The sequence below is a fragment of the Tamandua tetradactyla genome, chromosome 19 (assembly GCF_023851605.1).
Source record: "Tamandua tetradactyla isolate mTamTet1 chromosome 19, mTamTet1.pri, whole genome shotgun sequence".
NCBI lineage: Eukaryota > Metazoa > Chordata > Mammalia > Pilosa > Myrmecophagidae > Tamandua > Tamandua tetradactyla.
This window is the reverse complement of record NC_135345.1, coordinates 16138148-16160505: the sequence shown is the minus strand read 5'-3', so window position 1 is coordinate 16160505 and position 22358 is coordinate 16138148. Positions and strand designations below refer to the sequence as shown.

Below are 22358 nucleotides of genomic sequence, written 5' to 3'. Positions count from 1 at the left end.
GTAGTTATCAGAAAGGCCTTAGCGCTCTCCTTATCATCTCAGTTTGCCTCAAGCATCAATTATTTGAAACCCCGCCCGCATCCCATCTTACTCTAACCCATAGCAATATATTTGCCCATTCTTGTGATGGATATTTCCATACTGTGATGAAAATTATCACTTTCTGGGAAATGCAGCTTAGTTCCATGGACTTACTCCAGAAACTAATTATGCACATTTATTTTTAGGAAATTTGAAAGGATTCATTTTTTTCTCTTTTCCCCTCCTTGTTGGTTATTATACTACCCCAAAGAAATCTTTCAAATTTTTCTTTTGTTCTCATATTAATTAAAAATAACTCATCTTCCTGTAATAAAATACATTAGTATAAAAGAGTAAGTTAATGACCTTTCAGCATCACAAAGAAAAATAGTTGTGAAGCCCATGCTTTCTTTTAGAAGAGGGAATCTGCTGTTAGAACATGGCAATACTTAGCATGGGCAGCACTGCAGTATTCTAATTTAGACTATCAATAAACTCTAATTCCCCAAATAGCATCTGATCCAATGGTTCTGAGTTGCATTTATGAAAATTTGGTCAACTGGTGAATTGAAAATCAGCTGCAATCCTAATCAACAGTAATATTTAATATTCCTCAGGAGTATAGTGCATACTTTACAATTTCCTGATCCCAGGAACGTTATAGATTATGGATAAATATGTAATTAGAGTTTTAAAGCACACATTATAAAGCCTTTCTTTTATGTTTGCAATTTTGAATCAAATGGCAAGTAAGGTTCAATAATCAAAACAGCATGCATCAAGGTTTTTTGAGTCAAAGACTCCCAAGTTATATTTGAAGGGTGCAAATGCAAGCAGATGCTGACACGAGCACTCTCTAAGGGACATTACTGGGGTTATTTTTAGGTTTTACAAACTGGAACAATCATTACAGCCATAACTGAACACTCTTATCAATTCTGTTTTTGCTGTTTTCAATTATTATTATGGAATCAAGTAAAAAAGTACCATGCAAGTGTGCCAACCAGTTTTCCTATATGAATAATCTTTGATAGTTATCTTGTCATTCTTGCCTTTACCAGTACACCATGGTACATGCATGAGATTTATATTCTTATCCTGACTATAACCAAATTGTAATATTAATGATTGTACATATTGCATGCATGTGTGTGTATATATACAGGTGCTGTATCTCTAAGTAAAATACTAGTTCTATGCAACTGTTAATCTAAAATCACTAAAAAGCACTGCTGCATGCATGCTGCTTCAAGCAAAAAGACCAAGAAAATTAAATAGGCACTCCTACCTAAAAAGCACATTTTATTTCATAAAAGCTTTATGAGAATCAATGTATTACATCACTGCATGGTCAATCTTGCTCTACAATTAATCAAGAAAGAGAAGGGTTAAAAAGCTCCTGGTTGGTTTGAGAAATGGTCTTTTTTAGTTCTCTTGTTCCTGGCCTAGTCTCAAGCCAGCACGTGACCCACAGATGCCTGCCAGCCTCTTTCTTGTTGATCCTCCGGAGACCATCTGTGCTGGGGGCATTGATTAGAGTGTGTCTGCTGGGATTACATCTTTTCTGTTGCCATGCCAACTAATCAGCTGATTTTGGTTACCACAGAAACAAAATGTCAGAGCTCACACTACGGTAACATGAATTCAGCACAACAGAAAATGTTTTCTTAATTGGGGACCCTTTTGATTTTGGATTTCAAGTGAAAGGCGGCTTACAAAAAAAAAAAAAAAAGACCAACTTTAGATAAAAGCCACATTCATTGATTGATTAAAAGAAATGCACAGAATTTTTCTGAAAAGAGAAAACATTAATTCCCTTTTATGGGCTATGCCTTTTTTTTTTTTTTTTTGTCCTTTCAGAACAAGGAATGCATATATATATATATATATTTTTTTTTCTTATGCACCCCTATTCCATTTGCCAATAGTTGCATATAAAATGAATCATAAAGCTTTTCATTTCCTTCCACTTCCTTGGTGGGGGTAGGGGTAGGAGGTAGAGGTTTGAGGGGACTTTGGGAGTAAATACTTAGCGAAGATCACCATTGATCAAAATTCTCCTCCATCCTTTCATTCAAAGAAGTTATTTGATTTTCCTTAAATAAAACCCCTCAACACAGCCAACTCAGATTCGGTTCTAAGGATTCCTGTCTTGCACATGGTATGCCCTGGATAAAGCTGAATCCTTGGTTATGACTGAGGAAGGAGGAGAATAAAACTTGTTGCAATATTCCAAACTGCTGACCTATGACAGTTGACTGCAAGAAGGGTCTCCAACTGGTTTGCTATGTCACAGTGAATAAAGAACACAATTTAACCTGACCTTACAGATGCTCAAATTGAGTAATTCATCAGAAAGAATACATATGTGTCTTCCCATTATGAAATTCTATTCCAGTATAAGTAAATCAGAGCTTCCACCTGCCCTGGATTTGTGGTTCATAAACACAGAACAAATAGATTAGATAATAAAGAAATAGGACATTTTAACCGGGCTAATATTTGCTCAAATTCCAATAATCCTCCCTTTAAAAAAAAGGGCTTATAACATCTAAATGCCCCCATCCTATACTGTCAAAACATTTCACTGTCAGTGACTGACTATGTTTACCTCCCTTTTGTATAACCCTTCACCGCAGATGACTTCTGTCAGACTAACACCCCCGTGGGAATTGTGTTGCTTAATCTCCAAGCAAGTCTTTTGAAAACCTTGGCAAATTAACTCTAATGCTGATCATCCTCTGGGGAGAGTGGTTTCGGGACAGAGAAACCTTCTCCCATTTTTGTACACTCAATTCTGGTAACTGAAAGGCCAGAAATGAGGCTCTGAAGATAACTCAACCAAGAACTTTGGGGCAAAGTTTCCAAATGCCTGAGATTACCCACAGATTCTGTTAATTAGATCTGATGTAGAGGTCTTCACCCAAATTATCAATAATTAATTACACTGCTTCTGAGACCTTGGCTAAAACAAAGATGGTGGACGTTAATAGCATCTTTGCTTGAGCAGTGCCCTATCAACACTTGTCAGTAATTCCCCTGTGCTGGCGGTTGGCTTGTTTAAGGACAATGTTACCTTGATTTAGACAGAGTAAGTATAAAGCACCCAACCCAGTGCTTAGAGCATAGTTGGAACTCAATACATATTGGTGTTTTGTATCATATTCCCGAAGAGAGAAGTGATTATGAATAACTCATAAAAGGTGATGTAAGTTGTGAATTTTCTTCATGGATTATAGTTTTAGAAATGACCATATCCCCTATTTAGTTAATCGTCACTTATGTGTTTTTTTAAGTGTGTAGAAAAGTGACTTTCAGGGTTTTTTTTTTGCAATTATGAATTAGGTTTTTCTTTTATTCTTATAAAAATTCTAGGTTTACAGAAAAAATTCTGTAGAAAATTCAGAGGTCCCATATACTACACCCATTGTTCCTATTTTAGCTCAGTGTTACAATTAATGAAAGGATATTTATTTCTTACAAGTGAAGAGTACACCATCATGTAAGGGTTTTTTATGTTTGTTCTTAGACTAGGACGACTTCCTCCAAAAAAGACTTTATTATAGACTCAGTATATTAATACATAAAATTGAAGCTGTTCTGGTTGAATCTAGGGAACAGGTGGGGAACTTGGAGTCCAGATAGAGGTCCAGCTCCTCTCAGCAGACCCCTTCACATGAATCTCATGAACCCGTAAGTCTCAGCACATTACGGCAAACACAGGTCTAGGGTTCTGTGTTCTCTTTGGCTGTATTTCCTTTATCTTTAGAGCAGTTGTCCTACTGTATACCCATTATGATACTAGCAAGTCTACATACACAATTTCATTCGCTGTATTCTCCCAACAAACTATCCAAAGATTTCATCATCCCCATTTTACAGCTGTGGAAGCTGGAATTTACAGATTCTATTTGTTTGCTTTTTTTCCTGTAATTCCAGAATGAGTAAAACAATGGAGCCAGTATTTGAATCTTACCCTGCCTGGTGTCAAAGCCTCCAACCACTGCTTGGTTCTGCTTTCCTAAGCAAATATGGACTGATTATAATAAGCTGCAATTATTTACACTGGACCAATGTGCTACCACTACTTCCTGTCTTACAGTAGAAATAGGTTGAGTGGTGTGTGAATGCCTAGTATTTTTTTCCATTTCAACGTTGCTAACAGTGAAAAGGAAGGTAGATAAAATAGAGAAACAGCATGCTAAAAATAATTTGAATATCAAAAGAAGAGAAAAAACATCAAAGAAGAGAATCTGAGAAGTACAGTGAAGTTTCATTAATAATATACATTTTTCTTAAAAAGACAAAATTGCCTTCCAAAGGCTGGCCCTTTATGCAATCAGAATTTTTCATTGCTGAGGTGATGTGATGTCATGTGATTCAAGGAATATTCTCTAAACATGCCTCTGTTCTCCACTTGTCAGTTTCTGATACCCACTACGTTGGGTTAGGCATCACCCTTTGGAATTTCTCTTTGGCAAAAGAAAAATTCCTTTAGGCTGGGTTGCCTTTAGTAACTAACACTCCAGCATGAATAATTTTACCAGATACTTGTTCAGTGTGATATAAACAAGATTTGGACAAGTGTTCGCTCTCCAGTGATAGTGGGATGAAAAAAGTGGAGGAAAGAGCAGGAAGTAAGCAAGTACAGTGTTGGGAGGTAGAGGGGTGCATACTGTGTTGAGGAGTTTTTGACACCATATCCCTACAAGATGTGTCTTATCCCTGTATTTGCAGATGAACAAATGAAGGATCCTGGAGTTTCAGTAGGTCACATGACTGATTAGCAATAGCTCTGGCTTTTGAACCCAGGGACACTAATTCCAAAGTGTCTCTTCAGGCCATGGATAAAGCACTTATGTCATCATTGCCAAGAGCCAGCACTGCATAAGGCCAGTAGGGACACCATGTTGAGTAGCTGATGCATGAACTTGTAACAAATGAGTATGTTTGTCACTTCTAGGTTTGTACAGAAGGCAGACTGACTTTGGAGTTTACCTTTGATGATCTCATGAGAATAAAAACGTGGCACTTTACCATTAGACAATACAGAGAATTAGTCCCAAGAAGCATTCTAGCCATGCATGTAAGTAATTTGATTTCTATTTTACTCTTCTTTCTCTCTCCATCACCCCCCATCTCTGCCCCCCAATTTTACTGAAGAGGAAAGAGCAGAGTTTACTCTTAGGAAAGAACTAACAGTTTTTATGCTTTAGGTAATTAACTCTAAATATTGAATTTTGCCCTCAACCATTTTCATCCATGGGCCCTTTTTCACAATCAGAGTGTGGTACATTGTGAGACTGTTTTTGATAGTTTATTAGTTTAAACTCCACATTGAGGTGACCTCAATAAACAGTTTGTACTTTTCTTAAATTCCATTCAGTCATTATCAAGTACTACTCTGCCTGGGCTAATAAACCTGCTATGTATACCTGGGAAAGAAATAAAACAAGTTGGAAGAACAGTTTCCGGTTTTGATTAGAACCATCTGATGTGATGTGCAACTCGGCTTCCTTAGATCTAGGTACAGACGTCCATCCTCCCTAATGACTGTGCTAGATATGAGGTGGGGCATTTGGGTCCCCGGGGTCTCATTTGGCCGGAAGTCACATTGAATTTACTGGGTACCATCTGGTTGTAAGGGCTGATTCTATGCCAATCTAGAGATGTGTTTTCAAGATCAGACCTGACAGAAAGTAGTCAGGTGCAATTTCTTATGGAGTCAAAAGGTATCAACTTAAATAAATTCCTCCTCCGTAGTGCATGAGGCAGCAGTTTCCGTGAAATGGCTTTGGAGCAAAATCAGACTTAATGAACCTGACAGTTAAGCACTGTACAATTAAATGTTAATAAAATAACAGTAGCTAGCATTTACTGAGTGCTTAGTATGCGGACCCTTTTACTAAATATTTTGTATACGTTGTATTTAATACTCACAGCAACTAAAGAGGTGAGTTATCGTGCTTATTTTAGAGGTAAGAAATTGAAGCTCAAAGAATTTCGATAGGTAGCCCAAATTGTCAAAATCAAAATTTCAACGCTGCTGGTTCTGACCTCCCAATCCAGGCTGTTAAGCCCACTGTTTCCCAGCTAACTGGCTCCAGCCTGTCTCCCCAGACTTTTGCCCTTGGCTCCGTCCTCCTGACCTACTGGTTCGCCCATTCTCTACACTTCCTACTGACCTTGTGCTTTCTAGCCGTGGTACCGTCCCCCTTATCTTGCTCCATTTTGTTGCCTATCCACAATTCTTGTCCTTCATATTTCAAAGCCCCATTCAAGTCCTCCACTCTTACTGAAGCAGTCTGAAGTATCCACTGGCATTACTCCCTCTTAACAGACTAAGAAGCAGCAGGGGGTTAGTAGTTGGAGCCTGGACCCTGGAATAAGTTTGTATCCCTGCTCCCATGTGACCTTGGGCCAATGATGTGACATCTCTGGGCCTCTGGTCCCTTATCTATAAAATGGGTATAATGATAGAACTTGCTTGCCTCTTAGGATTGGCTTGAGGATTAAAAGCATTAATGTATATAAAACACTTAGAACACTGCTTGGCATATAGTAGGTCCCCAGCTGGTATAGACTATTGGCTAACAGCAGCAGCAATATCCTTTTATTCATTTATTATTATCCTGTCTTCTGACTGAAATGTAAGCTCCTTGAGGTCAGCCACTACTAGTTGATGCCTCTCTGTAGGATCAACTCGTCTTGCCCTGTGGGAAAGATTCAATAAATATTGGATCAATGTCCAAAAGGGAATTCAAAAAACTCAAGGCTTTTAAGAAATTAACATGAAAATTTATAGACTATGACTGTTTTGTCTGCATTTTGTTTCTTGTGTACACAAAGCCAATTGTTATTTCCACCATGAGTAAAATTAAGTACAGGAAAGAATAAAAGTCATGTTAGTATTACTGAGATACTCTCATGAATGCAGAAGTAGAGAAAAATGGATATTTCTTTGTCTCCCTCTGTCTCCTTTCTGGAAGACAGAAAGGAAGAGCATCAATCAAGCGAGATTCATTTTAAAGTGAAATCCAGAAAGAGTTTTCATTTTTTCTTGCCAATCAGAACATTTGGGGTGGTCCCTTGAGGTCTACATCCCTCCTTTAAATGTGGCTGACATTTTGGAAAATATGTTGCTTTCCCTTGCAGTCCTGCAGAATAAAAACTGTTGAGGACATCTATTTCTAGCTTCAGCTTACTGGAGAGGAGAGTTAGAAGTCTCAAAAAATATTTTTTTCATGGCAGTTGCAAAACTTTCGAATAGTTCTCAACTCCAAGCTGTGAAAAACACCATTACCATTACATCAGGGAACAAAGACCAGCCCCAAAGCATACCTCCTCCAAACCCTGGTCCCCACCAGCTCCGGGAAGTTCCATCTGGCCCTGGAGGTCCCCTGATAGGGCTTGATGACTATTGACCTGAAGACACAGTGCCAAAGCCCCTCACAGAGGAAGTGAACCCCAATTCCCAAGGACTGAGACCACTTCCAAGTCAGATTTGAATTCCCAGGTAACAGGTCTTGCTCAATAGATCTGACCATGTCCTTGAACATTATATTCAGATGTCTTCAAAATGTAAATTAAATTGTCTCCAGCAATCTGCCTCCCAGTGAAAATTCAGCATCAAGGTGGCATTTCTTAGCAGTTGAAGCAAAATCTAGAATTTTCTTGTGATAGCCTTGCAGTGATCAAATGTACGATTTTTTTGTCATTGTTGTTTAGGCACAAGACCCTCAGGTCCTGGATCAGCTGTCCAAAAACATCACCAGAATGGGGCTGACAAATTTCACCCTCAACTACCTCAGGGTAAGACCAATTGAATGGTTGTCTTTCCGGGTGAATTTGAAAAATACTTCAGAATTTACATGTGTCTTGAACCAAGGAGTTAAAATGAGGTAATAAAGCACATTATGTAAATACTGTTCTATGACGGATGGGTGTGTATGTGTGTGTGTGTTCAGTGGAGGATGGGGTTTAATTAACAAAGCATCAAACCTAGACATTGTCAGGGTTGAGCTTCCTCTCAACATGTGTATGACTCGTGGTATTAATTATTCAAAGGCTAGAAATGGTCCTGTCTCATAAAAAGCCTTGGCACTACTTCATTTAACAGAATTCGAATTTGTTATTGAGTTCACTCCCTTTACATCACCACCCAAGAAACTGTCACTTTAGAGAAGACTCTGTGCTCCCTGTAGAGAGAGGCCGCATCTATAGAATTTCCTGGAGGAATTCAACCCTAGTTCCATAGCACAGGCTTCTGCAGTCTGTGTAACATGTATCAGATACTTCTTGTTTGGATTTAAAGTCAGTTTTTGCTTTAAATAACCAAGTATTTTAAGTAAAATCCCCTGCCTATATAATATCCATAGCCTCCATCTTTGGTTTAAAAGGATATCACAACTTTATCAGATATAGCATATCATACCAGTTTTTTGTGTGGAATTTAGGAGTCAAGTTACAGGTGGAGAATATGGTAAGGCAAGCAGAATCTTCCAGGAACAGTAAGAAGACAGTGTCCACTTTCAACATTTCTTTGCCTTGAGACGCTGAGTTTCTTCATTGAATATTACCTTTTTTCTCCATGGCCCCCACTCCATCATAGAATTCATTCTCTGCCTTCTTTATCCTTGAGTGCAGTGCAGTCTGGCTCTGTGAATTCGGTTTTATATTCACAGTCCTCTATGTGCAACCATTTTGCATATGTTGAAATACAGAAATGCCTTGGCCAGACATGCTCTTCTGTGAATTAAGAATGATTTGGACAGATTCTTCGAAGTTATTCAGTCATTCAGCAGTAAATCCTGAGCCTTTCCAAGGTGCCAGGTCCCGGGCTAGACATGGAGCATTTGAAGACAAAAGTCATGGGACCTGCCATCCAGAAGCTCACTCCTATGAAAGGCAGATAGATAAAGAGATAATTACATCCAAACCAATAAACACACCACGTTTCTTAATTTCCCAGGCTGCTATGACAAATACCACACAACGGGTTGGTCTAAACAACAGAAATATATTGTCTCATTGTTTTGGAGGCTAGATGTCCAACATCAAGGTATTGCCTTCTCCGGGAGATTGGCAGGACTTGCTCTCTCCTAGAGGCTGTAGCGTTCCTGCAATCTCCTGTCACATGGGTTCTTGGTCTCCTTGTGTCTGCTTCTCTGATTTCTGCTCACTTTCAGCTTCTTCTGACTAGATTTCCTCTTCGTATAAGGACTTCACCCATATGGATTAAGGCTACCCTGATTCAATTCAGCCTCCTACACATAGGCTTTTCAAAGATCTTTTTCACAAATGGGTGATTAATACGTGTGCATGTCCCTTGACTCCATGGGGAGTCATGGTTCAATCCCCAACACTGAGACAGGGATTTCCAGAAGGAATTATGGAAGTGCAAAGCAGAGACTCCATATAGGAATCTGTGAGAGAAGGCTTCATGGAGAGAATGATGCCTGCACTGAGTGTTAAAGAATTGAACAAAGGTAAACCTGCAGAAGCAAGTAGGAAGGACATTTCCATCAGATGGCAAAGAAGGAGCACAGCCATAGTGTGGGTTAGGGGATGGAATTCCAGGAAGTTTGATGATGCTGGGACATGACTCAAGAAGACAGGAGAGGTAGAAAAGAGAATCAGTCAGGAGCTAGGTCTTGGAGCTGGCTGAGCCGGCAAAGGGACCAGGGGAGTTACTTAGTGATGAGGAACCTCTGAAAGGGTTAAACAAAAGGTGATGGGATCCTTTTTCCACATGCAATCTGGATGGGAGTAAAATCCAGGTTAGCAAGATCCAAAGTCAGGTGCATCTCCTCCTACTGCTCCTTTCTCACCAGGAATTCCTGGAAAAGTTTGTTCTCTGCTAAGCAGCCCCTGGGTCCTACTCAGAAGGAAACCAAAGTCTGCCAGGGAGGATGGGTAGATAGGTCCACCCAGCCACTGAGCACTGGGCCTCTGTATTCAGAGTTGACCCTCCCATGGGGCTGCTCGTGCAGAGGGGGTAAAAGGGCCTCAGGAAGTAGAATTTTCCAGTCATTCCACACTGCTCAGCATGTCCTCTTGTCAAGGACCATGAGAGGTTTATTTTAAACTTATGAAGATATTTCTCTTCAGGCAGATAGAGGAGTCCACACTGTGTCCTCAGCTGACCCCATATACTGGGACTTTGGATTTGGTCCTAGACTCGCCGCTAACCCTCTGGGAAGACTCTTAGTTATGTCTTACTAGTTATGTCCTATAGTTACACTTCATGTGGATTTATAGATGCTAAATTTCCCTCCTCCTCCCCCTCTTCTTATCCTCACCTGTAAAATGATTGTACCTGTGGTCAGCAAGGCTTACCTGGTCCCCACATCAGCCCAGGAAGCCTGAGGGATGGCACCTACAGAGTGGAAAGAGCGGCACCACCCCATGTCTTGGGGATGACATCAAGGAAATGTTATATTGTTTTGGACAATATACAGTCATGTTTAAAAGGCTTAGTAAAAGCTCTCACTTTCATGTAGTGTTTGCTGCATGCTGGATCCTGGACCTTAGAGCTTCTCCCTTAACTGGCCCTTACAACAGCCCCATGTGGATTACTACTATCTCTGTAAGCAAGCCAAGGCCTGGAGAGGTGAAGCCAGTCACTCAGCTTTACACTGCCAAGTGCCAGAGCTGGGACTTGAACCCAGGCAGTCTAACTCTATAATCCATGTGCTTCACTTCAAAACTTTGCTGCATTTTAGTAAAAATTTAAGAAATGATGATACTAATATGTACCAGGTCACCATCTTCCTGCCTTGCCATGTGCGGGGGAGTCGGCCTAAATCACTGGGTCCTTCATTTCCTTTGCCAAAAATACATTAGCTCCTTGTCTAGTTCAGCATGTGTGAGGGTTCAGTGAGACAGCCCCAGTCAAGGGCTTAACACAGTGCCTGGAAACAGAAAGTGGCTACTAAGTGTTCAGCATCATAATTTATTGTGCATCTACTATGGAATGGTCCATTGCTACTTTGTGTGCTGGAGCTCCATAGCACTCAGATCTTTTCTTTCACTCTAGGTCTACCTAATACCACTTTATTTCTCCAGCCATGCATCCTGGTTTAACTGCTATTCAATTTTCTTGCCTTAATTTCTTCCTTTGATCACTCACTCATTCACTTATTCATCTACTGAAAAGTCAGGACACTTTTATGGAGACCTTGCTATTTTCCTGACAGTGTGCCAGGTTCTGGGCCTCCATCATGGAAGAGACCTGGGCCTCATCATCAAGGTACTCATGGACTGGAGGATGAGGCCAGTGGAGTGTGTCCACCTACAACTCCATGGGAGGGGTGCTGAAATGGAGGGAGTGCCGTCCTGTTGGAGCCCAGGAAAAGATCTCTGGGGCTCAAGAAATGGGGTCAAGATAGAATTCACACTTCCTAGGAAAATCCCCTTGGGATACCCACTGGCCACTTAGCAGGTCACAGATGAACAGAATCTCAAACTCACGGCTCAAAACTGTTATGTGGCCTGGACACCCCTAGTAAGACCTGGTCAGATTCATGGAATCTAAGAATGACCAACAAAAATGATTTTTTCAGTTTAGAACTGGGATTTCAAATTCCCCTGGGAACATTACAATTTGATACTTGCAAGACAGATGAGCAGTCACAAAATGCATTCATTTATAAAATTGCCTTAAAACCTGAAGCTCCCCTGTGCTGATTTGAAGCTGTAGAACCCATAAAAGGCTATGTTATTTTAATCCATTCCTGTGGGTACAGACCTACTGTGGGTGGGCCTTTTGATTAGTTTGTTTCAATTGAGATGTGGCCCACCCAATTCAAGATGGGTCTTAATCCTTTTACTGGAGTCGTTATGAGAGGATGAGAGACAGAAAAAAATTGAGAGAGCACAGAAACACCCAGAGAAGTGTGGAGAGAGTTGAGAGAGGACCCACAGAAACTCCAAGAGGAGTCCACTGGAACCAGGAGCTGAAAGGAATAAAACCTGGGAGTGAAGTACCAGCAGACGCTGATCTTGTGCCTTGCTATCTGCCAGAGGAACCCTAGATGCCAGTGGCCTTGCTTCAGAGAAGGCATCATCCTGCTGATGCTTTTATTGGGACATTTTCATGGTCATAGAACTGTACATTTGTAAACTAATAAATCCCCATTGTTAAAAGCCAACCCATTCCTGGTATTTTGTGTTCTGGCAGTTTTAGCAAACCAAAACATCCTCCATCCATCTGAGGACCCCAGCCTTTGCCATAAGCCACTGACAGTTGGCTGCAGTACTGCTCAAACAGAGCTAACGAGAAGCTTCAATAACTACTCACAACATCAGAAAAGGAGGATATGCAGTTTTGTTAGAAAATGTTAATTCAAGGCTTTGCAAGTCAGTAGAATTTTTTGAAAATCAGAGCTTCCCATTTAGAAAGAAAGGATAGAGATTTTAAATACTCCTGTTTTTTGAAATATTATTTGACTGTGTCTTACCTGTTATCAAATTAAGCAGTACAAAACAAGCTCATTCATCCCCATGAAATTCTGCATTGTTCTCATGGATTCCTGTCCCCAGGGACTACACAGAGCTGACCCAAGGCAGCTCTGGCCACTGGAGGAAGGAGCAGGTGAAACAGCCTGGTGAGCTCCAGCTATTGTGAATGCAGATGATGGAGCTGTGCTTGGGTGCTTGCAGGGTAGTAGATTAAAGGGAACTCTGCTGACCTGATGCTTTTGAAGTGACAGCCTGAACAGCTGTTGTCATTTGATTTGGTTTGTCAAATTGCCTGCCATTCCCTCCCACCACTTCCCAGCTTAACAAGGGTAGAGGTGCGCTGCGTCTAGAGGTGCCATGTGCTGTGTGATGGAGGCTGCCTCCCTCGTCCCATAGGAGTTGCAGCTGGAGATGTCTGAGTGGGAATGGCACTCTAACCTGCCAAAGTGCCGGCTCTCTTCCTCTGAAAGCCAGAGCTGGGGGATTTATTCTCCCTGGCATAGTTATCCAGGCTGCTGAGAGAGGAAGACCTTATTACCTTTTAGTGGTTAGACATCCCCAGAAACTGGGTGGAGCTTGTCACAAAACCTGACCTCAATCTACTGGTAAGGGGTCGATGCCTGATATGGGATATGGCCCCCTCACCTGTTTCGTGTTTGCACTCTGGGAATGGACCATGGGGCTCTGGATCCTCGCTGGTTTCCCCCAGATCTACCTTATTCATCATTTGTTTCACAAGCATTTATTAGACACTTCTTTATGTCAACTCTCCACCCTCAAGGAGATGGTTGGCGGGTGAGTGAGCAAGAAAAACAAATCCGTGCTGGGAGAGAAATCTGCTGGGTACAGTGGCAAACAGAACAATAGGTAATATTGAACAAGCACGTCCTGCAAGCCAGACACTGCTGCTATGTGCTTTGCAGGGAGTATCTTCATAGCAACTTCTTGAGGTAGATGCTGGTTTTAGTCATATTTTGTAGGTGAAGAAACTGAGGCACAGAGAAGTAACTTCCCAAGGTCACAGAGCTGGTAGATGGCAGAACAGGGACTTGAAGCCCTGGTCAGACTCCAGGGCACTGCCTCCTAGAGAGGGCAAAGAGGAGGGAGAGGTTCTTAAGAGATAGCAAATCTTTATAGAGGGCCCTTGAAGTGACAAGAAGAGATGAATAAGTGGTCATCAAGCAGATGATGGGGAAAATAGTCTAGACAGAGGAACCACCATGAGCAGTGTCAGAGAAAGGTGGAGAAATGTGGTGGGTTTGGCAACCCTAGGCAGTTTTAAATGTACATTTCAAGTTGTTCGAAGTTCTGACATAAGGGGTTTGCACCAACCCTGGCTTCAAGAGGTTTTGTTCAGATAACACCTCAGCACAGTCAGGGAAAGCAGCCCCGTAGTGTGACAAGTCTTGGGGGTCAGACAGTCAATAATGTGTCTTGGAGGACAGCTCTTTACTAGCTGTGTGACCTTGGTTTCCTCATCTGTGAAATGCGGGTAATAACCCTCTTACTAGATTTTAATGAGATAGATGCAAATGGCACTTCCACCACCAGTTTGCCAAATGTATCCCTGATTCTCTCTCCTGGGCAGAGTTGAGTTGACTGTTGGGTCATTCTGATGTATAGCTCATGGAAAGATTTCCTGTAAGTCAGCACACTCAGTTCTTATCCCACTTCCTTAATTCTGGCCTTTCATCTCATCAAAGTGAAAGCCCTTTTTAATTCAGGGTTTGAAACTGCCATCATCTCAAATCTCATATGTGAAACACTTGGGTGTGAATGTTTGTTATATGAAATAATTTTATTTACATAGTTTTAAATAATAAGATTTTGAAATTGAAAAGGAAAGATCAGTCTATTTCATTTTTATACTATGAAAAGAATGGGGCTAGGCAATGCAGAAATCATATCATTAGACATTAAAGGAAATTCCAAAATCCAGGATAGCCATGAATGAAATGTGCCATTTTCATTACAGCTCCCATCAGCAATATAATGGACAATCCTTGTAAAGTCAGTATACCGTAGAGACATTGTTGGTCTGTACAATTACCTATGTCTCCATGAGAGTAGGGATAGTCTGTTTTGTTTTTGTTTATTCAATTTTAAGTCAATCAGCTGATCAAGAGATAGTTCAGTGACTACTAGGTGCAGGCACAAAAGGGATGGGACAGGATGTTCAAAAGAATGGTTAAGTCACAGCCCCTTTGCCAAGGAGTTGAAAGTTCTATTACAACCAGTTCTGCTTCCATTTCACACCATCTCATCTCAGCTGGGGAGCTTAGCTCATCCCAGGCTTTTCCTGCTCTGCTCACACCCCTGAGGCTATCCCATCCTTTTCAGTCTCAGGAATTGTTTGTCTTCATGGTGCCTTTTCACCTTGGCTCCCAAGGCCCTTCATGATCTAGGCTCTGCCTGCTTCCCAGCCTTGCCTACAGCACCTTCCCCTCCTGTACTCCATGCTGTAACCACATGAACCACTTACAGTTCCCCACGTTGGACATGCTCCCTTGCCTCCATACTTTTCCCCAGTATGATTCACTGCTACATCCCCATAGCTGCCCTCCTTGGCCCCACCCAATTTGACCAGGTCTGATCCTTCTCATCCTCCAGGACTCATGTATCTATCACCTCTTCTCAGAAGCTGTCCTGACTCTCTGTGGGGTAGGTGCCTCTCCCAGTGTTCCTAGAACTCTATGCACATGGCCTCCTGCTTCACCCATGGTGGACTCCACCCATTTGTCTATTGAATTAGACACTGAACAATCTGAAGACAGGTTACACTTATACTTCTGGGGCCTCATAATGCATGGGGTCACAATAAGCACCTAATAGATGTTTCAATTGATAAAGACTAGATTTTGAATGAGATTAAAAGAAAACCAACCTGAAATAGAACTTAGGTAAATTCACTTATTTTACAGCACCTAGGAAAAGGAATATATATGCTTCATTTTCAGAGTCACTTCTTAGAAGTTCATCATGAAAAGCAAGTAGCAGAAGGGCTGGATACATTGAGGAAATGAAATGAAACATGGTATGGATCTCTAGATCTCTGTGCAAAATTCACATCTATGTGCTGAGTTTCCAGTGTTAAATTTTTATTCTCCCTTGTTCTGAATAAGTGTTTAATTTTAACTCTAAAGATGCTATTCTACCCTTTTCATTATTTTGAAAATTATTGTTTCTAGTCTTGAGGAAAAATTTCTTAATTGGCTATTATTTCTTGTTTGTTTCCCTTGGCCAAAGATATATAAGAACATTTTTAGGCATTATGTTTATGTTTAACACAACTTCCAGGCATCTTATTATCCTGTATCACAGCCAAAACATATTTTCTTTGTGTTTTTTCTTACTCTTTTACTTACATATGCATAATTTCTGCATAAATGTAATCAGTATACATGCAATTTCTTAATATTATTTGGTAAACACTTTTACATGTTTTTACATTAGTCATCATAGTACCCATTTTTAATAGATGCAAATATTCCAGGATGGTGATAAAATCATTTTTATTTAATCATTTTTCTAATGTTGAGCAGCAAAATCATGTTTAAGTATCTACTGCCAGCAATACCACTACTCTAAATATTTTTCCCATACCCCACCATGTCAATAGAAGGATTGGATCATAGAGGCTAGATGGGGCAATAAGCTAAACATACTTTGGATTCAGAGGAATGTGGGTTCAAATCCTACATCTTCCCCTTACTTCCTATATGGCCTTGAGTTAGTTGCTTACATTTTCTGAACCCCACTCTCCTTATCAGAAACTGGGAATAATAATATGTCTAATAAGATAGGCCTGAGGATGAAATGATCTACAGTTTTATAAAAGCCTGGCACTCAGAAGGAACGTATTAAAAACTACTCCTCCCCTATAATACATGAAAGCAGTGGATCAAGACCCAATTTTCACTTTTGCCACTTACTTTTTATAGGATATTGAACAAATGCCTTGTTTTCTCAAAGCCCCTGTTTTCTCATGTTTGAATAATTATGTACATTGTGAATCGTGGCAACCACACTACAGGCGAGAGTTAAAATGCACTTTATAAGCTCTAAATTGCTACACCAGGAAGCCAAGGAAGTCTCATCCCATTCATCCTCTCCCACAAATGGCTCATGGCCTTGAATTCTATGTTGAAATTCTGGAGCCATATAGAAGAAGGGAGAAAAGGAGTGATAGATTACCAATATCTGCCAAGGGAATAGCCAGAGGGAGTTCGGTGCATGTGCCATATATTTGCCATAAGTGTTATTATAAATGTATAACCATTATCATTGGGCTCTGTTTTCAAAACTAATTTGGTTATATAAGCCTAACTCTTCAAATAAGCAGTATCGTCAACTGGGCACAAAAGCATTTGGGTTTCACAGTAATGTTTGTTTGATGCTGTCCCTTTAATTTCCCAACTGAACGAGGATTTTTATTGTTGTTACTTTTATACCTTACAGAGTATTGGTCTCTGCGTGTAGCCCCCATTGGTAGCAGTAGGAGTATGGTCCAGTGCCTGGAAGAATAGAGCAATTAGCTTTGGAAAATGACCCCCAAGTGAATGACATGAAGTAGGCCTCCAGGAGCACGAGAGCAGCTCGAGTCAATCCTTGGAAGTCATGCCAAGGTTTTATTCTTTTATTTTTGTCAGGCTTTGACTCCCAGCCAGGAAATTTTCCTTGGTCCAATGACACAAGAAGGGATTACAATCAAACCCTTTTCCCACCTAAATGCCAAGCCAAGCCTGAAGGTGGAATGGGAATCCATACTCAGGGATTGAGATGAACCAGTGGCCACAGATATTGCACGTCAGGAAGGCTGGGATCTGGACAGACCAGTCTTGCAATCTAACAGGTGGTCAATAAACCTTTATTAGGGACTGAAGTTCTGGGGAGGCAAGAACCATTCCAGCAAATCCCCTGTGCCTCACACAGTGCTGGAGTATTATAGATGGGTAAAAGTTTCACAGACAAAGCATGTTATTCAGAGTGCAGCCCTTAGATCATTGTGGGTTTGTAATCTGTTGATAGCCCATGATGAGCTAAGTCTTTTTTAGCAGTTTGACATTGTAGGACATCCAAGTACATGCATGGTGGGCTCATCTCTTTGATCTGTACATAGACCAGTTTAGGTGTTCTCAAACTCACATGGTAATTTCCACAGGGTGCAGGCTGCCTGCTCATCAAGTGCTGGAGGAACACCTGTCACAGACACTTTGAGGTGCACTCGCGTGGCGCACTGAGACATGAATCTGATTCAGAGGCGAGCTTTGGTTTTCCAAAGGCCTTCTGTCATCATAATTATATGAGTCATTGAAGAATTTCCCTGTGTTCTCAATAAAACTATGAGATAGATGTCATTATCCCCACTTTACAGATAAAAAACACCATCAATAACCAAGGTCATTTTGCTAGGTTGAATTATGTCCCCCTTCAATCACGCTCTTAATTGTAATCCGCATGCCTTTGGGTGTGAACGTTATTTATAAATAGGACCCTTTGAAGACGATATTTTCAGTTAAGGTAAGGCATAGTCCAACTGAATCAGAGTGGGCCCTAATCCCTATTACTGGAGTCCTTTATAATCAGAAGAAATTCAGGCAATCAGTCTGAGAAAGCCACTCGGGAGGAAGTTGAAAGTCAGCAGAAACTGGAAGAACAGAAAAAAAAAGAGAGCTTGCCCTGTGATGGGAGACAGAAATGTAGGCCAAGGAACCCCAAGGGTTGCAGCAGCCAGGACCAAAATGCTACAGACTTTGTGAGAAAGTATGGTCTTTCTAACATCTTGATTTTGAACTTCTATCTTCTAATTTCTAACAAGTTAATAAATGCTTCTTGTTTAAGCCAACCCATTATGTGGTATTTGTTAGAGAAACCTGGAGAGCTAAGACAACCAGAAAAGGTCTGGACAGCTATGTTTTCCTGCTCAGGTCTCTCTTATTTCCAAAGCCCACTGCATCACTCCACTGTTGTCTGAGGACTGGGCCCTGGAAATGGGTTCATGGAACCATGCTTTAGAAGAATTGGGAGATTGGCCTCTGAAACAAAGCTGTCAGAGCTCATTCTGACTTTTCCACTCTTCTTGGAGAAAAGTCCCATGTGAGAGGAGGCAGAGAGAGTTCTTCTGAGCCATGGGAATGCCCCACACACAGAATGATTAAAACGTGGAACACCCAAAGGGCACTTTTAATTGCATTTAGAGATAGAAAGTAGTATATGACTCCATGATAAGGGAATTAATGCAGTTTACTCTTACAGACATGAAATAACTGTAGTTCCAGACACCCAATGTCTAGAAAATAGTGATTTCTAAAGTAAGACCCAAGGAAATGGTTATCAGAATGTTAAAAAATATGTCTAACCAAACAAACACAAACAGTTATTTTGGCAGAGCAGCCCTAACTGAAAACAATTTCAGAGCCACAGATGCTTCTAAAATGTTTAGCCTTAAAAGTACAAATAGGACCTGAATTAAAGAAAGTAATTTCCCAATCTCAGATACTAAAGAAGAGAAAAAATTATTTGTTTAACAAGACACTGAAAACCAAGGGAGATGGTAAGGCAAGGAATTGGCAGTCTGGGGGAAAAAAAACTCAAGGATTGCAAAGTTAAGTCAAAATGGAGCCCAGAGTTAAATCCTCTTTGAAAATAGCCTCCCTCATTGTTTAGAGTGAGTAGAAAAATGTGTATCAGGAAAACATGATTGGTAGTGGAAAGGAGGGTAAGGGAAGTGGTGTTTGAATTCATTTTAATTTAAGAACATAGTCAGGGAACTAGCCTGAAATTAAAAATCTTTCTCTGTGTCCAATTTCTGTTGGTTCTCTTAACTATGCACCGGTGCCATCTTACTGCTCACGAAATTCAAATTCCTTAAAGGCAGCTACTGTTATTACATTGTATGGCCTCATCACCTGTTCCTAGCAGAGTCTGAAAAATATATTAGGTAGAGAATAAACAAATATGTGAAAGGGGACAAAGCTAATTAGATTAAAGTCTCTGTTTTTCATCTAAATAATGAGCTTGGGAATAGCTATAAATGTGTACTGTAAATAAGAGAACACAGAAACAATTTTCAAATGTCCACCATACTGGTACCTAAGAGGAAGGTAGTGAACTCATGTTGTTGGGTGTCTGGTATAAACAAGACACAAACATGACCCTATGACAAGTGTGGGAGGTAGGTGTTAAAGCCCCAGTTTTATAAAAGAAAATGAGGCTCAGGAAGTTTATGGACTCAACTGGCAAATAGCCAGACTGCGATTTGATCCTATGTTGGCCTGTTGCTTGCTCTGCTCTGTAATACTACAGAAATATCCCCTTCTAAGAAAAGCCCCATGGAAGAGCCGTCGTTTCCACTGAGATGACTAGGCTATTTTGCCAGATTATCAACAGGCACATCAGGACAGAATGAATTGAGAACACCAAAAATGGCTGTGGAGAAATGAATTATGTACCCCAACAAAAACATGTTCTTTTTTGGGGTGCATAATCCATGTTTCTGTGGATGGGAACCCATTTGTAAACAAGACATTTTGAAGATGTATTATCGGTTAAGGTGTGGACTCATTTGTCAATAGGCTCTTCTAAGATCCTATTTAACTGTGGCCCAGCTAAGTCAGGGTGGGCCTTTATCCATTTTCTTGGAGGCCCTTATAGAACAAAGGCAGAAGTCAGAGAAAAAGCCACAGGAAGAAGCCAGAAGTCAGTGGAAACCAAAAGAGTAGACAAAAGAAGGGCAGTGGCAGAGCTGCAAGCCAAGGAGCCCCAAGGATTGCAGCAAGTCAGTACTGGAACATTACCAACTTTGGGGGGAAAGGGTAGCCTTGCCAGTGCCTTGAATTTGGACTTCTAGCCTCCCAAACCACGAGGCAATAAATTCCTATTTTTTAAGCTTCCCATTGTGTGGTATTGGTCATCACAACATGGCAAACCAAGACAACTACCCAGAGTTTAAGCACAAGGGGGCCAAAGCCACAGGACTGGACTAACCCCATGATGCCTCACATTCCTATTTATCTCAGGTGTCTCCAAAACTCCAGGTCTCAAGGTACCCCGCATCACCCAGTTCCAACCCTCACACCAGTGTCTGCACTTGTGTTTTAAAAATATAGACCTAATCATGTCACTCTTTGGAGGTGGACCTTAGACCCATCTGCTTAAAACTATCCCATGACAGCATAATGCACTCTGAATAAAATCAAAATCCTTAGGTTGGCTGGCAAACCTTATGGGATCTGGCCTTTCCAACAGCATCCAGTCAGAGATGTTTGTCTACTCATGAGTCTCTAGTCCCTTTGGCCTGATTTTGCTTTTCTCACACCCCAACTTCCTTACCACAGCAGAGCCTTTGTATTTTCTGTCTCAGGCCACTTAACAAGCCATAGAGCCTTCAGCATCTGTGTACCTTTTTTGGCCCCAAGTTCTTTACCAATAAAATGGGGATAATGATAGCCCCCTACCTCAAAAATTGTCAGGACAGGATAAAGCTTGGCACATGAATGTGCTCAGTAAATATTTTCTACTTTATTGTTATTATTAACATCATCATCATGGTTGCCAACACCATCACCATTACCACCATCACCGCCATCACCATCACCACCACCACCACCATGATCACCATCACCACCACCACCATGATCACCATCACCACCACCATCATAATCACCACCACCATCACCACTACCACCACCATCATCACAACCACTACCATCACCACTACCACCACCATCATCACCACCACCACCATCACCATCACCACCGCCACCACCATCACTACTACCACTACCACCACCACCACTACCACCACCATCAGCACCATCACCACCATCACCATCACCACCACCACCACCACCATCACCACCTTCAACATCGTCATCACCATCACCACCACCACCACCATCACCACCACCACCATCACCACCTTCAACATCGTCATCACCATCACCGTCACCACCACCACCACCATCACTCCCATCACCACTACCACTACCACATCACCACCACCACTGTCACCGTCAGCACCGTCACCACCATCACCATCACCACCATCACCACCACCACTACCACCACCACTACCACCACCATCATCACCACCACCACCATCACCACCATCACTACCACCACCACCGTCACCATCACCAGCATCATCACCATAACCACCATCACCATCATCATCATGATGTCTGGTGTTCTGTTTGTTAGCTGCCAGAATGCAATATACCAGAAACGGAATGGCTTCTAAAGAGGGGAATTTAATAAGTTGCTAGTTTACAGTTCTAAGGCTGAGAAAATGTCCCAATTAAAACAAATCTATAGAAATGTCCAGTCAAAGGCATCCAGGGAAATATACCTTGGTTCAAGAAGGCTGATGAAGTTCAAGGTTTCTCTCTCAAGTGAGAAGGCACATGGTGAACACAGTCCAGGCTTCTCTCTTACTGGAAGGGCACATGGTGAAGCATCATCTCTAGCTTTGTCTCCTGGCTTCCTGTTTCATGAAGCTCCCTGGGAGGCATTTTCCTTCTCTATCTCCAAAGGTCACTGGCTCATGGACTCTCTGCTTCATGGTGCTGCAGCATTCTCTCCTCTCTCGAATCTCTCATTCTCCAAAATGTTTCCTCTTTTATAGGACTCCAGAAACTTATCAAGACCCACCCAAACAGGTGGAGACATGTTGCCACCTAATCCAGCTCAATAACCACTTGATTAAATCACATCTCCAGGGAGATTATCTAATTACAGATTCAAACATACAGTATTGAATAGGGGTTACTCTGCCATTATGAAATGGAATTTTGATTAAAACATGCCTTTTCTAGGGTCCATACATCCTTTCAAACCAGCACATCTGGGATACTCAGACCAGATTGTTGCCTGGC

At 41.3% G+C, this 22358-nt stretch overlaps 1 protein-coding gene across 13 annotated transcripts in view; it reads left to right on the top strand.

Annotated features, from left to right (window-relative positions):
• The window catches only part of LDB2 (LIM domain binding 2), a 387796-nt gene that overhangs the window by 309468 nt on the left and 55970 nt on the right, over window positions 1-22358 (top strand). For all 13 annotated transcript variants that reach the window (XM_077136466.1, XM_077136465.1, XM_077136463.1 and 10 more), the window contains 2 exons: window positions 4985-5107; window positions 7750-7833. In XM_077136466.1, coding sequence (XP_076992581.1) covers window positions 4985-5107; window positions 7750-7833 — 207 coding nt within the window. The remainder of the gene's footprint in view (window positions 1-4984; window positions 5108-7749; window positions 7834-22358) is intronic.